The following is a 23048-nucleotide window of genomic DNA, read 5'->3' on the forward strand; positions in this document are numbered from 1 at the left end:
GGCACACTGCGGTCAGGACTGGTGGGGCAGTGTGGGGAGCTGTAAGGGCTCATGGGTGGCAGGGCTGGGGTAGAGAGTCCTTTAGGCTCGACTGGGACAGCAATGGAGGCAGAAGAAAATAGGTCAGGGCCACGGAGAAGTCCTATGGGGTCTGGGCTGGAGTTGGAGGGGAAGCCTAGGTACACTCACTGCTTGGGCCCAGCCAGCATAAGGTCCCCACAGGTTCCGGAAAAAGTTACCTAAACCAAAAAAAAAAAAAAAAAAATTACCTAAACCAGAAGTGGTGAGGTGATGTTAAATGGCCCCTTGTGCTCTCTGTCCACAAGGATGGGGTTTTAGGGAGACTGTATTTCTACCACCTCAGCCCACACATACCAGCCCTGACATCCCACTCTCTCTCCTTACCCAGTTCCTTGTTGGCCTGGGGGCTCGGGCCCTTGGCCTGGCTGGTGGTGGGGTGCCAGCTGTAGTCACGCTGGGCAATCTGCCACACGTGGACATCCACCGGCACAGCCTGGGGTTTGTCTAGTGCCATTAGGCAGATGCAGTCAGCCACCTTTGACAGACAAAGAGTAAGCCACAGTAAGCCACAAAGGAATGGCAGGGTCCAGTCAGCAACCTGCTTCTAGTCCCAAAGCCAAATGCTTCCTTCTCCACTCTGAGGACACTCTTACTGTATTTTCTATTAATAATTTAAAAAACAGCTGTGACGAGAGTGCTACTGGGTAAACATCTTATGTGTGCCAGTTTCATCATAACCTGAAAAGAAGGTTTATTGTAGACAAGAAAACAAGTCCTGAAGGTGAAGTGATTTGGACAAAGTTACACAGATAGGGAGACTCAGAACCAAGATTTAATGTTAGGCTGGAGTTCAGAGCCCATTAAAAAGAGTAATTTAAATAAAAACTTATTTTTAAAGTACAGAGAAATATAAAAAATAAAACAATAAATACCAAATTCCCAATCATCTTTCTGATACCTAACCATTCTTGATATTAAACAAGAAGGTCTATTATCCTTTAATAAAAAAAATTAAAAAACCCAAAATTCTGTAAAGCAATTATCCTTTAATAAAATTTTTTTAAAAGTTCTGTAAGTACATATAATTTTAAGGGAAGAACAAAATGAAAAGTGGAAAGCTTCCCTGGTGATCCAGTGGTTAAGACTCTGAGCTCCCAATGCAGGGGGAATGGGTTCAATCCCTGGTCAGGGAACTAAGATCTTGCATGTCACACAGTACGGTGTTTTTTTAAAAAAAAGTTGGAAACATCTTATTTGTCTTCCAAAAGGTAACCACTATTGAGTTCCCTATGATTCCTTCCAGAAGTTTCTGCACACATACAGCAGTGTACGTATGTACCTGAACAAATGGTTTTTCTAAAAATGCATTCAAAGAGCAATGTCTTTTATACACTTTCTGCATTCTACATTTTCTCTAATAAAACATCTGCTGGTATCCTTTCTCCCTCCCACTCTGCCTCCAGAAGCCAAGCCCACACCCAGCTCTCAGGACTGCCTTGTTAGTCTCCTCCTCTGCTACTCTCTGCATGGGGAGTGAGAGTAGCTTCTACCTGCCCCCCTCCCAGCGCCAGGCCTCACCTTGGTGCCTACTCCAGGCAGGGTGCAGAGGGCCTTGTGAGCCTCCTCATAGGGGGCCTTGCGCAGCTGCTGCAGCCAGGGAAGTCCACCCCGTTCTTCCAGGATGGCTCGGGCACTGGCACTCACAAAGCGGGCACGGTACCCCAGGCCCAGATTCCTGAGCTGAGCTTCCACCTCTGGCCCTGTGGGGGAGTGAGGAGGAGAACAGGGGTCAGACATTCTCAAATCCTTCCTGTCACCAGGCTAGTGTGTGAGCCCTGTAAATGACACATATGCTTTTCCTAAGTACCCTTCTCCTACCTTGCCATCCTCTGGGAGACCCCAGGACACTTGCATATACAAAGGAAAGAGTGAAGCCTGGGTTCTGCCCCTCTACAAATGTTTTCTGAGCACTATGTGCTGTGCACTGGAGGAGGGATTGAGAAGGACTTGCTAGTGGAAGAACTCCTCAGTTGAGTTCTTTAACCTTTCCAAAGGGTGTGAATTTATGAATTCACATTCATGATCTAAAATAATACATAGGGCTTCCCTGGTGGTCTAGTGGATGAGTCTACCTGCCAATGCAGGGGACATGGGTTCAACCCCTGGTCCTAAAAGATCTCACATGCCTCAGAGGAACTAAACCTGTGTGCCACAAGACTGAGCCCGTGCTCTAGAGCTGCAGCTACTGAAGTCCACGAGTCCTAGAGCCTGTGCTCCACAATAAGAGAAGCCACCGCAATGAGAAGCCCAACCACCCCAATGAAGAGTAGGCCCTGCTTGCCACAACTAGAGAAAGCCCATGCATAGCAATGAAGACCCAGAGCAGACAAATAATCTAAAAAATAAATAAAGTAATAGTCATAATAACAGTAGCAGTTTCTCTTACATGCTTTTCTCAAGGGCCTTGATGACAATACTACTGTTCTTCCCACTTTACAGATGAAGAAAATGAGTGCTTAGAGGAGGTTAAGTAACTTGCTCAAGAAAGGACAGAGATGGGACCTTGCACTGAGGTCTAGGACACCAAGCCAGTGCTCTTAACCCACTGCACTGCACTACCTCACGACTGCCTTATTCATGCCTCAAACCCTTCTGGATAGAAACTGTCATTCCTATTCCACAAACAAGAGAAGCTTGGAGAAGTGAATGAATTCCCAGAGGTATTATGACTACTAAGCTGGGAGCTGAGACCCAAGATGGGTTTTCTAAGCACCCAAAACATTCTGTTTTCTCTAGCGGGCGCTGCATCTTTGCTATGCAGGCACTAAGCACTTTTTCCAGCTTGTTCTCACATCTGCCAACTGATGTACTTGCCTCTGTAAAATACATCCCTCACAGAGCTCCCATGAAGAACATGTGTGTTTTTGGATGCAGAATTGTTGGGTTCACAGCAGAGATAACAATTTGAATTTTCTGCTTACTTCCTATATGCCAAACACTATGCTAGGTGCACCGTGTGCATTCTTTTACTCAACCCTCTTGAAACTCTGACAGGTTGGAGCTATTGTTATCCCATTCAATGGATTAAGAACCTGAAGCACAGAGAGGCTACATAATGAGCTCAAGGTCATATAGACAGAAGTCAAGTGCCAGAGTTGAAATTCAGTCCCAGGGAGGCTATCTCTAGAACATGTATCTTAAGCCCAAACTAGTGTACACAGTATACAGATGTCTTCTGATGAGCCATTGAACTCATGGGCAAAAAGCACAGACCACTGAAGTGCTGACAATTCAGGGACAAGGAAGAGGAGGTATAACTGGGGCTGACCAGACCAGGCAGGGTGGTTCTGGATGAGAGCAGTATTTAAAAAGGCAGAAAGCGTTGAGATGGAAGAAAGGCATCAGGGGAGAACTCAACAGACCCTGAAAGCGGTTGTAAGGCCTGGAGCCAGGGACCCAGCTACTCACCAGCCAGGGCCTGCAAGCTGGGGAAGCCATGGTAGATGACATCATCAAGCTGGATGAGCCGAGGTCCAAAGGTCTGGCAGAGCCGTTCCACTATGCCAGTGATGCGAGCAATGTTGTTGTTGGAGGAACAGATGAAAGAGAAAAGGCATTCGATGGGGTCCAGTTGCAGGAGTCGCACACCTGGGGACCAGAAAGGTAGGGAAATGAGAAATCACCTGCTGTTGGTAGTGACCTCTTCTTACCCTCAGATCCTAGGCTCCAATGGGATCCTAGGGGAATAAGGGACAGTGTTGTTAAAGACAGTAACACTGGAGCTCTCATTCTTTGTAGCACCTTGTGAGGTTTGTGTTATCCCATTCCACAGACAAATAACGCACAACGTAAGCACTACGAGGTTGGGGATTTGTTTCGTTCACTGTGGTATTCCCAGTCACATAGATGATGCTCTGCAACATTTACAGAATGAACGATGTCACCAGCCCCAGATCACACAGCCAGGATTTGGCTCAATATCCCTGTCACTTCACTATGGTGGCCAGCAGGACATTAACAGTAGTAATAATAATTACTGTGTGTCAGGCACTATTCTAGGCACTTTATATGTATTATCTTCTTTAATCCTCATAAAATTCTCAGATAAATATAATCTCTTTACAGATGGTGAAACCGAGTAACTTAACCAAATCACAAGCAACCCAACCTCTGCCTCAGGCTCTGTACTCACCCTTGAATTTCTGAGCCACCTCTTTAAAGTGGGGGTCCACGGAACTCCAATGGTGATACAGTGGAGCAAGGCTGACATCCAGCTGGAAGTACTGTTGCACGGCCTTTAGCTCTTCCAGTGTGGGCCTGCCAACCCTGCCCTTGTCCCCTCGGTACACAGTGCAGTAGAGATGCTCCTCAGTCTGGGTCAGGGTCCATACCTGGTCGGCCAGCACGCCACTCCAGTGCGCAGGGCTTTGCTCCCTCCACCTGCGCTCCCAGGCATATGGCAGCCCTAGCACTCAATGCCCCTTTCTGCACCCTTTGGGGCCCTCCTATCCTATAACTGCTTCACATACAAAACTGACTCACGAACTGCAAAACACAAGTGCTTTCTTTTACACCAATTATACTATGTAATTCTTGCAACAGCACCGCGCAGGCTTTTCCACCTTATAAAGGAGTTAACAGGATCACCACTCGTGCTTCGGTCTCTTTGGTACCCTTCCTTCACCCCCAACGTTCCTTTGCACCCAGGGCCTGCGGTGCTGAGGAGCCAAGACTCAGGGTCACTCACCGGAAAGACTGTCCAGAAGCCAGAACCAGGTCCAGGCGCAGCTCAGAGCGTGGACAGGGGATGGAGGCCCATAGGGCCGGGAAGGAGGCTAGAGTGCGATGGCCCATGCTACCCAGCAGAAGGGAGACCACTGACATTTCCAGTCAGTCCCCGCCCCGCGATGGCCCTGCCCACTCGGCAGGGGCTCTACCTGTCAAAAGACCTGGCCCCACAGACCACGCCCCCAAGGCCTCACCCACCAAATCCTAGCCTCTTAATTTAAGGCCCGCAGTTTTATTTAATTTCTCCACTCCCCGCAGGCCCTGCTCTCTCAACGCTTTTTCCCTTTCACTCTGTCTTGACCCTCCCGCACTTCATAGCCTTTGGGCACGCAAACCCAGCCCCTGAAGCTACCAAGACTTTGTGAAGCGCGCGCTTGCGCGCTCTTCCGCTTTCTCTGGGGGCCGACCTCTCTCTCGCCGGAAGGAGGGCTCAGGCCAGGCTAATTGGACCCAGAGGTAACCAATCCGCAGAGAGTTGGGAGGCACCAATGAGAATCGGGCGTGGAGGGGAGGGGGCGGGCCTTTCTAGGCGCCGCAGCGGTTGGCGCGAGCTGGGCTCGCTGCCCGCTGTTGGCCTTTCCTCTGTGGGGTTTGTCTGCACTCGGCACGCCGGCGCGTCCCATCCCTGCGCTCCGCTGCCAAGACGCACAGTGCGCCCTCAAGCCACAGTCCTCACCGCCTGCTTTCCTCAGAGCCCTGCGATGCCTCAGGGCCTGTCTGCCCGCAGAACCAAGTGCTGTCCCCCGGCATCCTTGGGGCCTTTCTCAACGAGCCTCTTCGGGCTGATCCTCACCTTCATCAGCCTGGCTACCCTGAACTCCTCCCTCACCGAGAATCGTGCCCGGATCGCAGCTCCGGGCCAGCCGAGCCCGAGATGTCTCTACAGCGTCTGGATCCCGAGAAATCTGCCTACTCCCTCGCTCTCTGAGTTTCTGCCCTCCAAGGGCTTGTCCCAGAGCCTCGACACCGAGCAACCTTAGGCCTCACTGACTTCCTCATCTGAGGCCTGCCTCCTGGGATTCTGCGCAGACTGCCCCATCTGGCGTCACCCGCCACCTGAAAGCCCTACCGAAAGGGGCCTCTGTGAGCCTCCAGAGAGGCCTTAGGACCACCAACTCTGTGGCCCCAGGGCAGCCCCGTTGCCAGGGCCGGCTGCCTAGTCCAGGGAAGATGTGGCAAAACCTCCCTCCTGGAGAAAGACACAAAAACCAGAGACAAGAACTGTGTTTCGACGGTTTCTCCCCTTCTAGCATAGTGACTCTTGGTTACTGTATCTCAATGATCAGTCTGCAGATTCCTTAAGGGACAGACTGGCAGCTGATTTGTCTGTCTCTCCCACACAGTATCTAGCAGAGGGCTGTAGACCTGGGGGCATTTCAGCCCACTGCTCAGTAGTCACAAGACCCTGGGGCTGCTTCCTGTGCTACTCTCTTCCGTGGGACACCAGCCCTCAGATGCCTAGCACTGAAGAGGGCATTCCTCCAGTAAATGTTTCAGTCTGAAGAGGTGTCAAGGTGGGGAATGAATGAAGTGTCACTCCATATTCCTGCCTAGTCCCTAGCTAAACAGGGGAAGGTCACAGCTATATTGACTCTGAATAAGTATTTGGACCATCCAACTGGCAAAGGACTTGAAGCATCTGCAGTTCAAGAAGGCATGGGCACTAAACTCTTTCCTTCCAGCAGATTGGCATACTGGTTACAGAACCTGCTTTGCAGACAGGCTTTTATTCAAATTCTAGCTCTGCAACTTCCTAGTTGTGGGAACTTAGGCAAGTTACATAATTTTTCTAAACCTTGGTGTCTTTATGGAATTAACTATCCTATTAACTTTCCCCATAGTTATTGCAAGGATTATACAAAAGTGTGGATCTTAAGGTGTTTCAGCACAGTCTACCACTCAGTGAAATACTTGGGGAATGGGAGCTGTCATAGTATCTTTGTCTTACAAATGCAACAGCCAGCAACCACTTGAGCCCAATTATTTCCCATCCCTGAGGGACAGAGCCTCCCTTTTCATCCCTTTGCCCTGGCAGAAGGCAAGAACCAAGAATTCCAAACAGACCATTTATTTTCTAAGAATCAATATATTTTCTTCCTTTGAAATAAATACAAACCAGTTTGAAAGGTGGGGGAATCTATGGGAAGAAGGGAAGTGGGGACAGGCCCCAGTCTTTTTTTTAGTACCAAATGACTCTGGCGCGACCCGGAAACGCAGTTACAAATGAGAATAATTTAAATTCTCCGCTAATTACATTATTTACAACAGCAGGGGAGGGGGTCACCTAGTGCCCCTCTTCCGGGCTGGACAGACATCAGTCCCACTGCTAGGCTGGGCGGATGCCCGCTCACCACACCACCTCAGGGGCCTCAGGCCACTAGGCAGTTAGGGATTCTCCCGGCACGAGTAGGCAGGGGTGGTGGGATGGCCTGTTTTACACAGTGTCCTAACCTGGGCCCACCACCCTGCGCTACAATGCCGTGAGGTCTCTGGAGCTTTCTGGCCTGTGGGACCTCCCCTCTCATTGCGCAGAGCCCCCAGGGGCCCTTGGAGTGTTCTGTACAGTCCAGCTGCACTCAGGGCGGGAGGGACCTCCCCCACCCAGCTTCCCCTGAGACTGGCCCCAAGACCAGGAATGAGTCAGTGCAGAGGCCGGTGCCACTCCAGGACAGTGAGCCAAGGGGAGGAGAAAGGCGGCAGGGCACTGAAGGCTGGGCTGCGCTGGGCAGCATCAGTCGCTGTCGCTGGTCTCGCTGCTCTGCTCGCCCTGCACCTTGCTGCGGTGCTGCAGGGCCCTGTGGTAGGCTATCTGAACTGACTTGCGGATGTTAGATTTCCGGCCCTCCAGCATCTTCTCCTTGTCAAGGTCCTGGTTCACGCCCAGAGGAACCAGCTTAGTCCTGGGCAGCCACTGCCTGTAGGATGAGACAAGGATCAAGTAAGTCATCTCTTATCTCTTGGGAGGGCAACAAGCACCAGCCTCCCTCACTTGTTGCTTCCTTCAGAAACTCCTAAGTGCCCATTCTGAGCCAGGCTCTGGTGGGAGTTACAGAAACCCAGAGATGCAGTCCCTGCCCTCCAGGAACTGCTCACAGGCTAGTGATGAAAATAGCCCAGTTGACAGTCACACTGGGGGATAACCACAGGACATTTATGAGTGCAAAAAGAAGCCCTGACCTAGCCTGAGATACCTTGTCCCATGGGCTCCAGGCAGACTTAACTGACATTAGATATCTTTCGCAGACAATTAACAACAACAACAAAGGACTACACTTGTAAGTGTGACAGAACAGGGATGCAGAGACCCAATGATTATGTCTGCTTTATCCCCCACATCTTGTCACCATGGAGGCAGAGGTGGGAAAACTAAATCTAGAAGCCACCTTAGTCTGGGTGCGGAGCCACCCCTACATTTTTCACAGTCACTCGTGGTCCTGTTTTCTAGCTACAGCTGTTTGTCAGCTGCTACCCACTCAGTCTCTCAGACTCTTGGTCAACACAACCCTTTTGCTCAGCGATCTAAGTCCCTCCCCCACTGATTTATGATTGCCCAGGCGGCAGTGCTGGAGTTTCCTGGCAGCCTGCCTTCAGGAGCCGGGGCTGCGTCTGTGGCTCTGAGTCACATCGACTGCTCCCCTCCTTCCTTACCAAGTTCTCTTGTTGTCAAAGAAGAGGACGAGGTAGAGATGCTCTCGGGCTTCTTGGGTCATCTGTTCTCCAAGTTTCAGCACCTCCAATGGGGGCACAGGGATGGGAACCCCATGGTGGAACATACCTTCCCGGGGCATCTTTGGATCAATGATCTAAGGGTGTAATAAGACCTTGGTTAGTTCAGTCTCCTCCTTCCCCCAGGCTTACCCTATCCAAGAATTTGGAGACTACCTCTAAAGTGGGGACAGAAAAACATAATCATCTAACTAGGGTTGCAGTGCTGACCCTCAGCTTCTTCCCATGCTGAACTATTTCTGAGCCCAAGAGGTAAAGGGAAGAGAAAGGGACAGATGGAGAAACTAACAAGGGACCTCTAAGTGATTATCTGCTAAAGACTAGTGTGCTCTGCAGCTCAGCAGAGAGTAGGAGGTCTGCTGCTTTTGAGTGTATGTCTTGGGGCTGGAAGACAAGGGGTATGACGAGAAAAGCAAAAGCCTACCAGAGCTGGGTACGATGGATACCCTCGGCATTTGGCCCACACCAGGTCCAGAGCGTCCAGAGGGGAATCCTCATCCTCTGATAGCCAGCCAGCTCCCCGGCCCAGACTCTTCCTTACAACTTCACAGGAATGGGAGAGAGGGGACGGATCAGCAGCCAGGGGTCTGGCAAGGCCCTGACACCAGGCCCCCAGCATCCCTGGCTTTGGGTGGGCGTACTTACTGCTGTGGCCCACGCCGCGGCCAGTGCCCACGGAGTAGGCCTCATTCTCAGTGCCTGAGGTATCTTCACTGCTGTCCTCTGGGAATGTGCCCCGAGAGAAGGAGGGCTTGCCCCGGCCTTGTTTTGAAGGTGTTGTACTGTGGACAAAAGGGATGCTCAACTCAAGAGGAGGGCAAGAGTGGGGAATGGCATGGTGGGTGTCTTCTCTTGGCCCCTAAGTGGTCTAAGACTTTTGGAAAGCAGAGGCTAATTAAATAATTTCAGACTCAAGTGCCCTCAGGGATTTGGGGGTGATCTGACTGAAGTGGGCTGGATACTGAAGTGGGCTGGATACAGCAGTAGTGATGAGTGTATGCCCTATCTTAAGGCAACAGTGGCCAGAAATGCTAGGTCTGATTTTTAAAGGGAATACAGAAACTGGAAATTTTATGTGCCACTTCTGGGTTGTTTTTTTTAACTATCATGCTGGCCAAACAAAATATGTCTGTAGGTCAAATCCAGGTCACCACGAATCAGTTTATGCACTCTGTTCTAAGTGAAAAGTGAAAGTGTTAGTTGCTCAATCATGTCCAATTCTTTGCAACCCCATGGACTGTAGCCTGCCAGGCTTCTCTGTCAGTGGGATTTCCTAGGCAAGAATACTGGAGTGGGTTGCCATTCCCTTATCCAGGGGATCTTTCTGACCCAGGGATTGAACCCGGGCCTCTCACATTGCAGGTGGATTCTTTACCATTTGAGCTACCAGGGAAGCCCTCTGTTCTAAAGCATGAACTTAACCAAGGATGGTCCCCTCTATTTCATTATGGTGACAGTCTCATCTGTTCTATTTATTTTGCAGAGAACCTTTGGTCTGAGCCATCTTAATCTAGGTGGAGATGGCTGCCACCAGACTCCTCACAGGGAAATTTGGAAGGCCATCCTGGAGGCAGGTTTAAACCAAGAGGGCTGGTACCTGGTCCGGTCGGAGGCAGCACTACTGCTGCTACTGCTGCTGGATTCCGAGTCTGAGCTGCTCCGAGGAAGGCTGCAGTCGTTACGATACACCAAGAAACTCTTCTTTACTGGCTGGTTTCCACCGCTGAAGCCATTGGCTGGTAAGTCTTGGTTGTGGGTAGGGGGCGGGAGGGAAGGAATCAGTCAGTAAGATGCAGATCAGAGATCTACTGGGGGGGACTCAGAGCTTGGCTTTCCATTCTGTGCTGGAAAATTCCTCCAACCTCGGCCAGCAGAGCCAGCTCTGGGCAGTGTCCACCACAGCTGGCCACAGCCCTGCCCCACCCCTTGCACTTCCCTTGGCAGTTACTAGCCTTAGGACACAGTGGCTTAAAGGAGATTCCCCAAGGAGAATGAGAAGAGGAAAGGTGAAGTGATAAAATGGAGGGCACCCTGGATGGGAATCTGGGTGGGTTAGTGGCTCTGGGCTTCAGGTTCCCCATCTATAAAGTGAGGGGGTTGAATGACAGGCTTCCTAAGGGCCCTTCTAGCTCTGATATATTATGGGCAAATGAAGGGCTAGCTGGGAGTTATATTAGGAAGGATGGCAGCTTCGCTCACTCTATTGGAGGGGCTGGGTGATGGTGAGGCTCACCCATTGGGGGGTCTTCTGTGGATTTATCACTGTCGCTGTCTGAACTCGAACTGGGCCGAGGGCTCCTACCCCGCTTGCGCTGACGTAGGGAGCCCATGATGGGGAGCTGGGGGGGCCCCACAGGACTGCCTCCGTGGCTGGGGGTCATCTGGCTCTCCCGGTTTTTGGGGGGCCGGCCCGGCCTCTTGGGCGGTCCAGCTGTCTTCGGGTTCTTTTTGGAGAACAGAACTGAGGTTCTCCTGCCCACCTCAAGTGCGGGGGTTGAGGACATGTTGGGACCCAGGCCTGGAGCAGAGAAAGAGAGAAGGAGAGTCGGTGAGGGGCCTGAAGTGGGAAGGGCATCTGTCTACAGTAGGCCCTGGGGATATAGGACATAACTTCAGCTAGAGCAGGGGAGATCGTTTGGGGGGCAGGGAGCTGGGAACACTTCTCTCACACAAATAGCCAGAGAGGCAGCTAAGAGGCCCCTGAAAGGGGAAGGAGGGAGAAAGTACAGCTAGCTGAGTAGGAGGGACCTCTGCCCGGGGGGCTGGCAGGGGCTGAGTGTGTGCTGCAGAGTCCAAGTCTGGCTGGCCTTGGGGTCCATCATGCCATGGGGTTCAGACCTTTGCTTGTCTCCTGGCTGCTGCTCTCCTCGGCGGCACTGTCTGTCTGCCCATCCTTGTCACAGGCCGCTGGGTGGGGTGTCAGGCTGCCCCGGCTGGAGGGGCCGTGTCGTTCAGGTCCATCCCGTCCAGTCTCCCGCTGGTGGGCAAGCTTCCTCCGCAGCGCCGTCATCTCTTTCTTGATCATCTTGGCGCGCCGAGAGCGGCCCACGCTCTGCTTGCTGGAGTTCACCTCATCCAGCCGTTCAAGCAGCAACTTTAGCTGCTCTTCCACTGGCAGGTGCTTCTGGTTCTCTAGCAGGACCAGCCGCTCTTCCTCTGCTGCAGGGGGGTGGGAACAGGGGATGAGAGGTCAGTCTCAGGGCAGCCCTCTGGGCCCCGTGAACCTGGGCAGGCAACCAGAAAGTCACTCTTCTCCCCTCCGCTTCTCACCGGGAGCGGCTGTAAAACAGTAGCACCAAGATGCAGAAAGGCGGGGATTGCTCTCCATTCACCAAGTCTGGCTTCGAGAGCATTCCTGGGGCTAGCGTGCCACTGCTCAGACTAGCTGCTTCCTGCCTATACTGCCTGCTCCCAGGAGGGGACTTTTGGAAAGCTGTTCATCCCTGGCATTGGCCTCTACGTGTATGTGTGACTTATCACCCACCATCTTCGGTGTGGTGTGGGGCTTCGTCTCCAGTCAGGCTGTGGGGGATATGCATGCCCGTCTCAAAGTCAATGCCCATTTTTTCTGCCTGGCGCCGGGCCTGGCGGAGCACCGCGCCACCCTGCTCACGGAGCCGCACTGCTGCCCGGTAGAAGATGGTATCCTTGGCATTGTACTTGAGGCAGTTGCTGACGATGAGGTTGAAGTCCTCCTCAAAATCATCAAAGTTCAGGTAGCGGTAAGCCTCCAAGTTCTGCTTCATGGTGAAAAAGTCCATAGGCTTTTTGATGTGGTCGAGGTAGTCAGGTACCTGGGAGAATACGGGAGGTGTAGCTAAGTGGAGGTATGTTCCTCATTCTCCCTGAACCCCTGTTCCTAACAACCTCCCTTGAAATGCATCCAGCAACCTCCTCCTACTACAGTCAGAGGCAGGCATACAGCACAGGGGAAAAGAAAGCTGGATTTTAGTCTGGACTTTAGTAGTCACAAGCTGTGTGACCTTGGCAAGCCTCTTAGCCTCCCTGGGCCTTCTTTTCCTTGCTTGGAAAACAGCAGTGCAATTACAGCCGAATCCTAGAGCCACATGAGGTTTTAATACCAAAATGGCTAGGGGGAGCCTCTGGAAGTAACACCACCCTGCATTCCTATAGCTCTTTTTACTTATCAGTAAGCCATGTAAGGAGGCAGCTGCCTCAGGTCTCTCATTTTATACCTTTTAGAGAGAAGAGTCTGCCAGTCAGGACCTAGGGCTTCAGAGATGGTTCTTTAGGTGCTGAGCCTTCTAAATTCTCCGTTCTAGGGTTCAGCACCCGGAAAGTGTCTTCCTGCCCTGGGCTTATTCACTTGGCAGACTCAGTCCCTGCCTCTGGGGAAGGAGTGCAGACTGCCTCCCATTCTGGGCCCTTGAGGTACGACAGGGACAAGACAGAGTCCAGGTGATGCCTGTGGTTCCGGTTCATCCCGGAGCCCCAGAGCCACCAGCCCCTCTCTTCATGGTCCCCTCCTAGCCCCTGGCCCAGACCTGCGGCAAGGGTCCATCTGGGAGAGGAACAGAAAGAAGGTGGAGTGAGGGGAAGGGATTCTTACTTCGTCCAATTCGGTTACCTCAGACAGAGGGACCGGCTCGCTGAAGATGTTGCCCGTGTCCTTCTCCTGGAGCTGCTCCAAGGTTTTTCGAAGGAGGATGAGAAAGGGGGTCAGCTGCATCTCCATGGCGATCTGCTGGACCTTGATCTGGCACACATAAAAGCCTGTCAGCCAGGCCGAGGCTGGTCCCTGGCGGAGAGGTCTGGGGAGGTAGCTGTAGCTGGCGTGGGAACTCGCCTTCCTTCCTACCCCACACTGGGTGCACTTCACTACCGTGGACTTCCCCTTGCTTGAACATCCAGCACCAGCTACCTGCATCACATCATTTAGGAGTCCATTCATAAAACTCTCCTGTGACATTCTGCTTCTGAAGAGCCTGAGAGCAAACTGAGCTCCAGGTTACCTTACTCTCACATTAGCTCTGTTGCTTCCCGGCCAGGGGACACATACTTTTCTGTTTTCCTGGGTCTGTTTTCTCCACTGTAAAAAAGAGCTGGTTGAGGAGCACTCACCGTCTCCCTTTTGAGTTTCTCCCGCTTGCGAATCAGCTCCACCAGCAGCCGTGCTCGCTCCAGGTCATGCCGAAGCCGCTGCCAGGACTTAAGCTGTTCTTTGAGGGCCCAGTTCTTATCCTCGGAATCTCTCTGAAGAGGCAAAAGGGGGATCAGGAGATGATGAGAGAGCCAGAGGCAACAAGAGCCCAGGAAACTTGGGTCAAGGGCAAGAAAACCAAAGCTGGGAGCACAGTGATCTCTTGGTAGGCTTACCAGCTAAAGTGGAAGCTCTGCAACCCACTGTGGCTGTTGAGCCCAGTGGAGTTGGTACTCAGTATATGCTTGTTGTGAATGAAAGGATGAACACAAGGAATAATGCATGAAGGAGAATGTGTAAGGATCTCATCCTTAGCCTGATTTGAGGTCTACTTTAAAGGAACAAACAGCCCAAGCCCTCAGGGATTGGAAACTGCAGTCGCAAATCTCTATTCTCAGGACCTCCCTGGTGGTCCAGTGGTTAAGACTCTGTGCCTCCAATGCAGGGAGCACGGGTTCGATCCCTGGCTGGGGAACTGAGATCCCACATGCTAGATGGTACAGAAAAACAAACCAGTGACAACTCTCTGCCCTCGTCCCCCTGGCGTTAGCTTCCAGAGCCCACAGGGAAGCTGACATAGTACCCCGACTTGGTCGCAGTTCCTCTGAGACTGCAGGTGGGTCTGTAGGCGGCGCAGCAGCGGGACCCCATTCCGCGACTGCCTCTTCAGCGTCCAGTAGCTGTGCAGCCTCTGCATGAACTGGCTCTTCCTTTGGATGGTCAGGCGGTTAGTGATTTTACTGAGCCTGGGAAACAGGAGAGCAAAGAGAAGAAAAACCTCTTGGGCTTTGATTTTCTCACAAAGAACAGGGGTCTTTGGCCCATGAGGGTTTCTGAGTGGGGCTGAATAGGGAATAAATCTATTGTCAAGAAGGCCTGTGACACTGGGCTAGGGCAAAGAAGAACAAACACAGCTGGCTGTCAAGGGCACCTCAGGAGACAGGAAGCCAAGCTCCCAGTACTAACCCTGTTCACAGGGTGGGTGAGCGAGCCTGGCCCCGAAGACTGCTTATTGTCACTGCAGCCCTGAGTACTAACTGACCCTGGGACACCCAACTCGGGCTGAGCCTGGGAAGGTTTTAAGATGAGGTACTACAACACAGCAGTCAACTACAGGAAATTGTCTAGGTAGCAGAAGAGAGAGTAAAAAGTAACTAATGCTCACAGCCCTCATCTGTGGCCATAACACAATTCCTTGAGCATTTCCTTCCCTCTTTTCCATTCTGTTCTCCCTTCAGAGTCAGACTATTTCTTCCACTGTGGCTGGTGGCTACTCCATCGTCTTACTTCCTAACTTACACCACCCCAGCAATATGGAGGGCAGTTTCAAATACACCTGCCAAGTTGGTCAGAGAAGAGCTGAAGTCTCTGGTTCCTAACGTAAAAGTCAGGTGACCTGCTAGAGCTAATCTCTTTAGATACTAAAAACAACCACCACCTCTAGGGAGCTCCTGACAGGAAGAAAGCCCAAGCCTCTCCCTCCACTCAGGGGACTCCCGGTCTCCAACAGGGCTTCTTCCCTGCCCGGCCCGCCCATCTGCTCCCCCGTACCTGTGCGGTGGAATGCAAGGCACAGACACCACAGGGGCCGCTGCCCGTTTCTCTGCCAGGATCTTCCGCGCCTTCTTCATCTTAATCCGGGACTTGGCCTTGGCCTTCTTGACCTTCTCTGAGCTCCAACTCTTACCCTCATCTTCTTCCTCCTCCTCCTCCTCCTCCCCTTCACTGTGGGACAGGGCAGGCAGGCGACGCGCTGAACCTGGGGGTGTGTGGATGTCGCAGTAGGCGGTCTTGCGGACGCTGAAGGAGGTGCCATTGGCACCTGTCTCCCGCACAGGCTCCATCTTCATGTAAAGGCCAGCCTGTTGGGCACACGTCACGTGGAAGGCTGTGTAGCAGTTGGCCTTATGGCACTGGATGCAGGCCCCTGAGCCTCGCTGTTTGCAAATGTAGCAGGTCAGCTTCCAGCGCGCGGGCGGGATGTGCTCAATGCTGTCAATGGGCTCCAGGAAGACTGTGTTGGCAAAGCAGACCTCGGGGATCCAAAGGGCACACACCACATGGGCCCAGCGCCCATCATCTGTCTGCTTGAAGGCACCACCCTTGTTGGGGCACAGGGCGCAGTCCACAGCGCGGGAGGGTGACTGCAGGCAGCGGCGGCACAGCCACTGGCCCTCGGGGATGTAGGGGACACCGTAGCACTCCTGGTGCACGGCCAGGTTGCACATGTCACAGAAAAGGATGACGTTGCTGTTCTGGCATTCGCCGTCATTGCAGATACAGCACACAGCATCCTCGTCTACGAGCGCATTGGGGTCGCCTTTATTGTGGCTCTCAAAGTACGACTCCTTCTCCAGCCGGTCCATTAAGTACTCAAAGATCTCCTGCGGAATGGGACTCACGCCCTCCGTCTTCCGCCGCTCGTTCATGATATCTAGCCAGATGTAGTCCTCCTCATCCATGTCGTACTCAACCTCCTCATCCAGCTCCTCCGCCGACTTCTCAATATACCTGCAGTGCACACAGGCAGCTCGGCATCAGAAGGTTGGGATTTCCCTCCCTTAAAGAACGTGGGTTACATCTGTGGAGCACTCACCCTGTTCCAGGCCCGTGCCTTGATGTATATGTTGTCTCATTCTAGCCTCACCTTTACTCCAGGCACCATAAGGCCTGTCATCATTCTTGTCGTGCCGAAAAGGAAACCTAACGTTTGGGGCAGTGAATTCACCTGGCCCAGCTCTCTTGTGAGAAAGTAGAAGAGCTGGGATGTGAACCCAGGCATGCCGAGCTCAAAGCTCACGTCCTATCTGCCACACTGCCTCCTTTGAGATGCAGAGGCTCAGCAAGATCCTGAAGGGAGAAGGATGGGGCGGCTAGGACCCCTGATTGCAGTGGTCTGGGTGATGGCACATAGAGTCAGGGGCAGGAAGGTCCTCGGTTTTCACTTGCCAATTTACATTTGTTTGAGTACCAGCTGGCTGTATCCTGAATGGAGCTGCTGTAGGTCTTCTCTCAGCTGGTGCAGCAGCAGCTCAGGGCTCCCTCAGAATCTAGGTACTCTTTGCTCTCTGGAAAGCCTTGGGAGGTAACAGTCAGGATAGCTAATATTTACTGAGCATTTACTATGACCGGGCATTGTGCTAAGTCATCACAGTTATCTTCCCCACAGTCCTTGGGTCAATGTTCTTCTTGCCCTCACTTTATAGAGGAGGAAACCGGAAGCTTTGGGAAGGTAAGTGTCCCACACAGGTGGTTCACACAACCAGGAAGTGGCAGACCTAGGATTCAAACTCCACTCCACAGCACTCACTGGGCCCGCGGGACTGCAGCCAGGGGCGGCTCCAGGCACCTGGGGTACAGAGCAGGCTCCCTACTCCCCTGCCGTGCGCACTCCAGGTGGCCTGACTCTGCTATGTAAAGCTACAGGGAGCAACGACAGCAAAGAACACGGCTTTGGCCTCTAACACACCTGGACACACACTTAACAGTCAGTTAGGTCCTGGCTCTGTTACTGTGGGACATCCAGGACATCCCTGCTCTTTCCTAAACCTCAGTTTTATTGATGAGAATGAGAATACCCTTCATTTCCTAAGGCGTCAGAATTAAATGCAATTAATTAAAAATGAATGGGCTGAATCAAGTGGTACGTAGCAGGCCCTAGATAAATGTTAGTTCCCAGGCCTCCACTCTGCTCTCCATAAGGAAAATGTGACTCTGCAAGCCACAGCAGGCCAGGCAAGCATAGGCTCCAGAGCTGTGCTCTGGGTGACAGCAGGCAAGTGAGCTAACCTCTCAGGGTCTTGGTTTCCACATCTGTAAAGTGGGGATACTAACTTGAACCTCTTTCACACAGCTGTTGGGAACATTAGATGAGTTAATATAGGTAAAGTGCTCAGAAACGTACCTGGAGCAAGTACTCAATAAATGTTAGCTTGATTATTAGCTTTGGTATAGCTCTGCCTGGCCCTGTCTTGCATTATAACTGTTTTTGTGTCTTAACCCCTGCACTACGTGGATAGAGGCAAGGACCATATCTGATTAAACACACAGAAAGAGGCAGTCAGTGTTGTTCACCTGAAGGACATTTTGAGAGTGGAAGGGAGGACAGACTAAAGTGCTGTGTCTGTCAGAAGCACCTTCTTGCTTAGCCCTTCACCTCGTCCCCAAGGTGACTGCAACATCTTCATCCTTGAGAAAGGGTGTGGCTCAGGGCTAGTGTGAACCATCTGGCCCATTCCAGGCCTTGGCACCAGCTCTCAACCTCTTCTCTGCCCTGACACGCGTAACATTATGTGATGGTGCACAGCACACGCCCACAGTACTCAGATTACAGGCTGTGGCGCAGATAAGGTAGGCTGCGTGTCATGTGCGATTCCTGATGCTCCAGCTGACACTCCACCCTCCCTCTCCCCCTTGAGAAAGTTTATCAGATGGGAGCAAGAGCCAGTGGTGTTGTTAGAGAGACGACCTCGAATCTTGTCACATTTACATAAAAAGTAAATCATTTCCAAAACAGGCAGTTCTGCTAAGAGTAGTAACAAATTACATGCAACACACCTCCCAACTGATTGTAGGGGACCAGCTGAGAGCTGCTGCCTGGAGAACAGATCTGATCCACAGGAGGAAAGAGTGACTCTGAGTGGAAGGATGAAGAAAATGAGCAGGAGCTAAGCTGTGCTGCCTAAGGGAGCAGAGAGTGCTGAAGAATCATGAGGGGAGAGGGCAGCCCCGGAGAGGGGTCTGTGTGTTGGGAGGTGGGCATGGCAGTGAGCACTAACAGATAAGAGACAGTGAAAAGCCAGAAGGACATGGAGCTGGGCTGGACAGATGGAAGGATGGAAGAGAGGAGGAAAAGACAGGCTGGCATGTGGACAGGGGTGAAAGGAAAGAAAGTCACTTGAGTTCCCCAAAATCTGCTTGTAAAGAACTGAGATTTAGTACCTACATTTGGTAGAAACTACCTTTCACATTAAAACCTTTCTAAGAAGTCCTTGTCAGAGATCAGGCCTTCTGATTAGCTGATACCAAAGACAGCTGCTTAACTGCCTCGCCCAAGTGCCCTCTTTGACTTGGATGCCAAGACTCTCAGAAAGAAGTCTCACACTTGGTGTTTGTTCCATCCTTTAGCTAGGGTTTCTGAATGTAGTTTCACCACCATACTTCCCCCACTCCATTTTTTTACCTCACGTTGAAAGAAATTTAGCCTTTTGACTGTGATTTTTATTAGGAGCCACTGTGACAAATTTTTGGAAGGAAGTGGGATACCAAGAAACAGTTAAATGAAATAAAAGGGTTCTTAGAGGAGTGTGAAACATAGGTGATGAAAGCACTGCTTCTGCATGCTAAAGGATAGGTGATAATAACTAGACAAGTAATGGGGAAATTACTTATACAGATTTACAAACAGCTTTTAGGACTCTATGAAGTCAGTGTCCCTAGTCTTCCACATTGAGGCTAGCAGAGGAAAATTATATCTGCACTGCAGATGGCATCACTGGAACACCAAAAGCCAAAGAGATGCCTTTCCCAAGGTCACAGTGATGGAGTAGAAAGGGTCAAGAACAACAGATGGGACCCTTTGATACTGTAGCCACTCTGGAGTCAGAGGAATATGGGTTTGAATCCCAGTTCAGCTATCTACTGGCACGTGACTACTCATAAGTCTGGTCCTTCTTCTGGACTGTGGTTTCCTCACCCGTGAACAAAACCTACCTGAGCAAGCTGTGAGAATAAGACAAGAGAATGGCTATAAAGCGCCCAGGGCAGGGTCCAGCTTGTGGCAGTGTACAGGAACGGCCATCACCGCTAGCTGGGGCATGCCTGCCTTGGCAGGGCCAGTGTGTTGCTGCTATGCTTTACCTCTGCCATTTCCTATCTGTTGCTTGTCACCTGTCTTTGGCTCCTAAGCCCTGCTTGACCAGTTTTCCAGAGTTGGGAGGCGGAGGTGGCCTTACCGGTAATAGGAAGTTGGCCGGGGCGGGGCATCAGGGGTATCCTGCTCCAACTCCCGGTAGACCACCTCTGGCAGCTTGGGAGTGGTGCTCGCAGAAGCATTGTGGTGGTGGTGATGGTTGGAGTCCTTGCGTTTCTCCTTGTTCTTATGCTTGCCTGACTTGGGAGTAGCGGCCGGTGTCTCAGTGTTCTCCTTATTGCTGCCGTTCTCAGGCGCCTCCTCGGGGGCCTCCTCATCCTCAGACACCACATCCAGGTTGTCAAAGATGCTGATGCGGTGCACGCGGCCGTGCAAGTCCACTTCCACCATGCGCTGGGCCTGTGCGTAGCTCATCACCTCACGGCTGGGTGACTGGGACACCTCTGAGGGGCTGGGCGACTGCTTGTTGGCTGGGCGTGACTGGCGCCCCTTCTTCTTGTGCTTTCGGAGTGGGGTCTGCTGTGGGGGCGGTGGGTTGTCATGGTCGTAGTGGTACAGATGGTACTCAATCCCACTGTAACTCTTGTAGACCTTGCGGCAGGTCTCCACGGGGCACTCATAGGGTGGCTTAGTTGCCCGCAAGTTGTGGCAGAAAGTCTTCACGTCAAAGTCCACCCCCATGCTGTCACATCTAGAATGTACAGATCAGTTAGCGTAGGCCCGGGCCACCCACTCCGCTCTCTCCAGCCCTCCCTTTCCCCAAGGGTCCTGGCCAGCCAGCCTCTACAGCAGATCCAAATGCCATCTCGTCCACACCATGGCCATGGTCTTGGCATTATTACCTCTTGTCTGATCATCCTGCCCTATGTCTCGGTTCTAGCTTTTTCTCACATAAATGTATCCATAATGGTCTTTCTACCAAGTAGCATTAATCATATCAGTGTTTTGATTAGAAGCCTCCTGATGCCCCCCACTGATTTCAGGATAATATCCACATTCCTTATGATGACAGTCAGGGTGTTCCTTTCATTCTGTGGCCTTAGTCTTCCTTTCTAGATCCTTCTTTTCACCAGTTATAGCTGTATTTCTGTCTAAACAGGGCAACTTGCCATTCTCTGAATGTTACCAGCTCTCATTCCCCCAAAATGATCTCTATTTAGAATGCCTTCCACCCTCCCTGATTAGTGAGCTCCTACTCATTCTTCAAAACATGGCTCAAATGTCACTTCTATTATGATTTCTTCGTCTATCTCACAGAGAGCTGTGTTTCCACAGCATTTCATCCTCACCTCCACCACGGCACTCACCACACTGAAAGTTCTCTCTCTCCTTCCACTAGACTGGGAGCTGTACAGTGCAGACACCAGAGCCTACCTACTTTCATAGCCCCAGAACCTGGCATGCAATATTGTTTTGGCAAATGAAAAAATAATTTGTTGAATGAATAGCTAAATGAAGGGATCACCAGATTAGGGACTGAGATGGATGAAGACTAGTGTCAGCCCATGCAGAAGTTTGAATCGGTGGCCAAAATGATTTGGTCCTGGACTCCAGCAGAAATAAATGGATGACAGAAAGAATCGGTGACTTTCTGAGGCCTCTGGGGTAAGCCTATGCCCTAGCTCTAGGGATGCCACCAAGCCTTAAGAGTACAAACAGGAGCATGGCAGTCCAGCGCACTCAGCTCCACGCTGGTCCTTAGAGCCCTCCCTTCCTTCTCTCCAGTGTTCCTGGGTGAGTGGAGACAGCAGATGGCACCAGCCCCCAGGAAGCCCAGCTTGGTCAGAGACTGCCCCAATTTCTCCAGGCCTAGCTGAATTCAACAATTTAACCATGGGCTGGGCACCATTCCAAACAAAGCCACCCTGAGCTCCCTGACTAACAAGAGTTCTTCTCCTGTGACTTAACCCAGCCAGTGATCAGCTCCAGCCACTCTGTCCAAGGCCCTGATTGCCATTTCATTAAAACTACTTAAACTGCCCTTACTTCCTACCTGTGGCTATCTTTGAACAAACCAATCAGAAGCACAAACAAACTCTACTGTTTCAATGAGTCCCTGGTGAAGGCTGCAACTCTGCTGCCCTAGCTCCCTAAGCAGCACAGAGCCCCCAGCAAACGTTCCGCTGGGACTCAGCAGCAGATGCACAGAGAAGAGACACGGAAACTTAGACCCGAAAGTCCGTGGGGAGGGCCCCAGGCCCTGGGGTATGACGACCGCATCTGCCCAAGGCTCTCAGGGGACTGGAGGAAGTAGGGGGCGGAGGCCAGAGGGATCAGACCAGGCCCAGGCGGTGCCCGCAGCCCTCTCCCGGATGCGGCGACGTTTCCCCTTGATCAAAGTGTACAAGTTGAACTAGGCTCTCCTTCTGCCAATGACCCAGGCAGCCCCGAAGGGATACACTGTTGCCCAGGGATGCGGGCTGGGGGCGAATGCACTGTCAGTTCTTCTAGCTAGAGTGGCCCGACCCTCGGGCCGGGCAGTTTCAGTGCGTGCCCCACGAAACTAGCCTACCCCTTCCCGACTTGCCACTCCCGCCCTGGTCCCTGGCTCGTACTCACCGGCCACCTCGAGTCCGGGCTCATCGCCGGGGACGCCCGCCGGGGCTCCGACCCCACTTAAGGAGGCCGGCGGGGAAAGACGGGGCGGGGAGGGAGAGCCCCAATTCCGGAGACTGCAGACCACGCCACCCCGACCCCCTGCCGCCCCACGCTCTGGCCCGGCTCCCTGGGATTCCCGCGCTGACCCCTGCAGCTCCCAGTCCCGCCGGCGCCCGAGCGTCTCAATTCCGGCGGCCGCCGCCCCTTTCGAAGGCCCCTAGGTTGCCGGGTCTCGGGACCCGGCGCCGCCGGAACAATGGAGGCTCCCGGAGGCAGCGCGGGGACGGCGGCGGCGGAGACGGTGGCGGCAAAGGCAGTGGCAGCGGCGGCGGCAGCAGCAGCGGCGACGGCGTCTGCGCAGGGTAAACTCGGCGCCGCGGCGCTGCCGAGCTGCACTTTCGCCACAGATCCCCGCCCGCCCGCTGAGGTTCGAGAGGCCATTCTCTGGGATTCGGAAGGGCCCCTGGACACCTTACAGGGCTTTTCTAGCGCCTCCATCTTAGAGTTGAGTTTCTGGAGACAGAAGTTGCGATACTCGGGATCCGGAGTGGTCGCGCCGTTTGTAGCGAATCTGCCGGCACGGACGGTGAGCGCGGGACTGGGCGTAAGGAGCCCGCCCTTCTCCCTTCCCCCTCTGCCTCTCCCCCCGCCTCCCTCCCTCCTGCTGGCGCCGCGGCTGCGGTAGGGACCTGGCTTTGGTCTCCGAGGAAGGCGGCGAGGCGGGGCCGGAGCCTCGGGGCGGGGTTGGGGGCAGGGCCAGGAGCAAGAGGGACGCGGACTGCAGCCTAAGGGGCACCGGGAGTTATGGGTAGGGGCGGGGCGGGGCTGGAAGAGAATAAACCAATCTACAGGGCGGGGTTTGCGGGGAGTGGGCGGGGCCAT

General features: G+C 52.7%; 2 protein-coding genes across 12 annotated transcripts in view; both read right to left on the minus strand.

Moving 5' to 3' along the window:
• The window catches only part of OGG1 (8-oxoguanine DNA glycosylase), a 28956-nt gene extending 23144 nt beyond the window's left edge, over positions 1 to 5812 (minus strand). The window contains exons 1-6 of one of the 4 annotated variants that reach the window (XM_069562014.1): positions 4769 to 5812; positions 4214 to 4461; positions 3490 to 3669; positions 1600 to 1781; positions 406 to 556; positions 190 to 239 (exon numbers count right to left, since the gene is read on the minus strand). In XM_069562014.1, the coding sequence (XP_069418115.1) occupies positions 190 to 239; positions 406 to 556; positions 1600 to 1781; positions 3490 to 3669; positions 4214 to 4461; positions 4769 to 4905 (948 nt within the window). In that variant the 5' untranslated portion in view covers positions 4906 to 5812. The remainder of the gene's footprint in view (positions 1 to 189; positions 240 to 405; positions 557 to 1599; positions 1782 to 3489; positions 3670 to 4213; positions 4462 to 4768) is intronic. The other 3 variants (XM_070289389.1, XM_069562015.1, XM_070289390.1) reach the window with 3 other exon arrangements.
• A 1063-nt stretch (positions 5813 to 6875) lies between these two features.
• Positions 6876 to 22770, minus strand: BRPF1 (bromodomain and PHD finger containing 1). Of its 8 annotated transcripts, none has more exons than XM_069561979.1 (14): positions 22128 to 22770; positions 19651 to 20259; positions 15248 to 16207; positions 14280 to 14442; positions 13618 to 13749; positions 13124 to 13252; positions 12020 to 12329; positions 11374 to 11694; positions 10769 to 11053; positions 10133 to 10280; positions 9181 to 9317; positions 8960 to 9078; positions 8458 to 8612; positions 6876 to 7724 (listed from the first exon to the last, which is right to left on the minus strand). In XM_069561979.1, exons 2-14 carry the CDS (start codon positions 20247 to 20249, stop codon positions 7541 to 7543), a joined length of 3642 nt encoding a protein of 1213 aa, XP_069418080.1. In that variant the 5' UTR covers positions 20250 to 20259; positions 22128 to 22770; the 3' UTR covers positions 6876 to 7540. The 8 variants fall into 8 exon arrangements, with proteins under 8 accessions (XP_069418080.1, XP_069418079.1, XP_069418084.1 ...); XM_069561978.1 differs by having other exon boundaries at positions 13106 to 13252; positions 22128 to 22536; XM_069561983.1 differs by lacking the exon at positions 10769 to 11053 and having other exon boundaries at positions 22128 to 22544.
• Positions 22771 to 23048: the final 278 nt, after the last annotated feature.

Source organism: Ovis canadensis, chromosome 19 (assembly GCF_042477335.2).
Source record: "Ovis canadensis isolate MfBH-ARS-UI-01 breed Bighorn chromosome 19, ARS-UI_OviCan_v2, whole genome shotgun sequence".
Taxonomy (NCBI): domain Eukaryota; kingdom Metazoa; phylum Chordata; class Mammalia; order Artiodactyla; family Bovidae; genus Ovis; species Ovis canadensis.